Source organism: Rhagoletis pomonella, unplaced genomic scaffold (genome assembly GCF_013731165.1).
Source record: "Rhagoletis pomonella isolate Grant_MI unplaced genomic scaffold, Rhpom_1.0 Rhpom_scaffold_00008, whole genome shotgun sequence".
Lineage (NCBI taxonomy): Eukaryota > Metazoa > Arthropoda > Insecta > Diptera > Tephritidae > Rhagoletis > Rhagoletis pomonella.
Genome location: NW_023458562.1, coordinates 31,484,325 through 31,487,423, shown reverse-complemented (window position 1 = coordinate 31,487,423; position 3,099 = coordinate 31,484,325). Strand labels below are relative to the sequence as shown.

At 36.8% G+C, this 3,099-nt stretch overlaps 1 protein-coding gene across 1 annotated transcript; it reads left to right on the top strand.

Annotated features, from left to right (window-relative positions):
• The first annotated feature begins 1,873 nt into the window (after positions 1-1,873).
• On the top strand, positions 1,874-2,572 carry LOC118745163 (general odorant-binding protein 56d-like). The gene is made up of 2 exons (XM_036478686.1): positions 1,874-2,010; positions 2,126-2,572. Exons 1-2 carry the CDS (start codon positions 1,951-1,953, stop codon positions 2,477-2,479), a joined length of 414 nt encoding a protein of 137 aa, XP_036334579.1. The 5' UTR covers positions 1,874-1,950; the 3' UTR covers positions 2,480-2,572.
• The last annotated feature ends 527 nt before the right edge of the window (positions 2,573-3,099 follow it).

Genomic DNA, 3,099 nt, shown 5'->3' with positions numbered 1-3,099 from the left:
AGTGAAGTGATATCATAGACAAGCTAAGGTAGACGATATTTGATTGTCCATAACTGGAAATGTACTGAGAACTTTTAATTGAAGGTAGAACGACAATATTTAATCGTACGCCAGAAGTAACTACTGTTTTTGCCTCTTTCACCCAAAGAACTAGATACTACGTGGTAGTTGAAGAAGTGCAGAATAGCAAACGTTTATGAAAGTTTGAGCATACATTATATATTTAAACAAAAAAAAAAACTGGCAGGTGTGTTTCATTGGCAATAGAGAAAAGCAAGTTTAGTGACTCCGCAAAATAACATATTTTAAATTTACTTTTAATCACAAATTTTGGCCATATCAGTAATTTAGAGTTAAACGTTTCTTTGCCCTTATTTTTCAAATTATACAGCTGAGCAGGCTCAAAATCTATGCCGACATTAAAACATCAGAGAGAGAGAGAGTTCCACGCCATTAGCTTCCGGCATTCCAAATGGTGTCCCCGACATTTTGATTCCATGAGAGCTTGTCATCAAGGCGAGATCACAGGCGTTTGACTTCTTTAGAGATGTGCATCATTCTACTCTAAGAAAGGTTTCTAGTTATTTGTCAGTTTTCCTCTTTCTGTAGGAAATAAGAGGTCAGAGTTCTTAGGGTTTATGTTCAACAAATTTTTGCTGCACTCTTTGCCGACTGCGATCAGCGATTTTATATGAGGTTAACGCTAATGTCTTAAAAGTTGCCTCTGATCATGTTGACAATGTTATCCGTACATCAACACTGAAGCTCTTTTAACTAAGAAGCCAGAGTAGTTCCTTAACTACGATGAAATATAAAGAGAAGATCCTTCCACCCTGTGGACAATTTTTGGTGGCTAATAGCGTTCTCTTTTCTGAAAAAAAGTTCTGCCCTTTTATATGGGAACTCTTGCTTTGCGTTGCCCTGAAACCTGAGAAAATGTTGCGTTCTTTATATGAGAATGAAACAGAAAATATACTACTCCATCACAATTTATTTATAGAACTTAATAAAACTGAATTATTCACTTGGCCTGTAAGTGTTTAACAATTTTAAAGCAAAACACTTATTTCTGATAGGGAAAATAATGGAATTTTTAAAAGATTAAATTAAAAATTAACCATGCAACTCTCACCCTCACGTTTATTTGAGGGCAGAAAAGGCAGCACTTTCGCCGGATCAGAGCGCAACCTGCTGAGACAAGAAAACGACGCCTTGTGAAAGGGCTGAGAAAAGAACATGAAAATGTGACAGCGCTAACACAAGGCAGAATAAGTGCAGCATTTTTTCGAGAAAAGAAAACGCTATAAGAATCTGGATATTTTCTCTAGTAGTAATGGTTGTGGCTTTAAAAATGGGTGCACTCCAGTGACATGTGATAGCGTCGAAGCCCTTGCGCCGGAAACATTTGTCTAATTGCGAGTGCCCTGCGTTATCGGAAGTCGTCTCTACGTGGAAAGAAGGCATATTTAGTTCTTATATCTAAATTCAAAAAATATGTCGTATACGTCTTCTGTAATCATTCACACATACATAGATATGTAGCTGGCTTGAAATTTTATCGCCAACTGTTAACGTTTGTTTGTTTAAAAATGAATTTTATATTCTACGCCATCGATACATGTGAACATTCATCAGTATAATTACTTACCTCTACCGGCTATTCGACTTCCATTGCTTGAAGGCTGTAGTAGCTCATTTACTAAAAAAAAACAATATAAACAACACTAAACTTAGAATTCAGGTGAGGAGAAAGCACATGCAAGACTTTGTAAACAAATAAACAAAATCACTGATTCACTGGCCAGCTGTCGACTTCAGCGGGATTATAAAAAGGCAAACCGCCTACCAACCGGCAATCAGTTCACATACAGTACTCAAAGCGAAAACCTGAAATCGTTTCTTCAAACAACTTAAAATTAGCAAAAGCCGAAAAAAAAAAAACAAATCAAAATGAAATATTTCGCTACTGTTATTGTACTTACTTTCGTCGCCGTCGCTGTAGGCCAAGATGTTGGTATTTTCAATTTTAGATATTTCTTTAAAATCTATATTTTCAACACAACAGTTTTTAAAATCCAAAAAGTCATACTTAAAACCTTAATTTTTCATATCCTACTATCCTTAGGTGCTCAAATTGAGCGCGGAGCAAAAGGAAAAGGTCCATTTGTTGGCTGGTGAGTGCGCCAAGGAGACTGGCGCCAGCAAGGAGGCCATATTGGCATTGCGTCAGGGTGATTTCAGTCAAGTTGATGACAAAGTGAAATGCTTCAGCAAGTGCTTCCAGGAACGTTTGGGATACTTAGTAAATGGTGTTGTCAATGAGGAGGCTGTGCAGAAATCGTTGGGTCCTTTGGCTGGTGAGGAGCAAGTAAAGGCAGTTCAAGCTAAATGCAATGGCGTGAAGGGCGCCAATGACTGCGAGACTGCATTTGAATTGTATAAGTGCTATTATGGCGAAAAGGCTACAGTGCTTGCTTAAATTGCATGTTGTATTAAAAATTTGTTTTGAAAATTATTTACATAATTGGGTATTCTTAGAAAATCTTTAAAAGTTTAGAATAAAATTATTGAACATGTGAATTTTTAGTTTTATTATTTTTACAGTCTTAGGCGAATCCAATAAGGATCCTTGCGAGATTTTGACTGACATTTTTATTATTAGTCTTATTTGACATTACGAATATACACGAGTGAATGTTGATTAATGATGTTGACAGTTTTGTTACTGATTTACATTTATATACATACATACTTACACCTTTGAGTACCTTTACGTGTAAGCATCGCCGTGGCTTCGTTATAGCCTCATTAAAAAAAATATACATTTTATAAAGAAATTTGGAAAAAGAAAGAAAATTCTTTCGGAACTTACTTTGCTTTTTTTCAGTCAAAGGCTACCAATCCTGAGTCGGTTTTAGCCTCAATTGGTAGAAGAGTCTATGGCTTCCGAGATCTTACCAAAGACTTAAACCTGGTACGGCGGGGAACACATGCCCCCAGTGTGTGTTCGTTGGCTAGATAAGCAAAGCCAGTGAGACGAACAAGGCCGAAAGACAAGCTAGATGCACATGTAAGATCGTACAGCTAGTAAGATTTGCA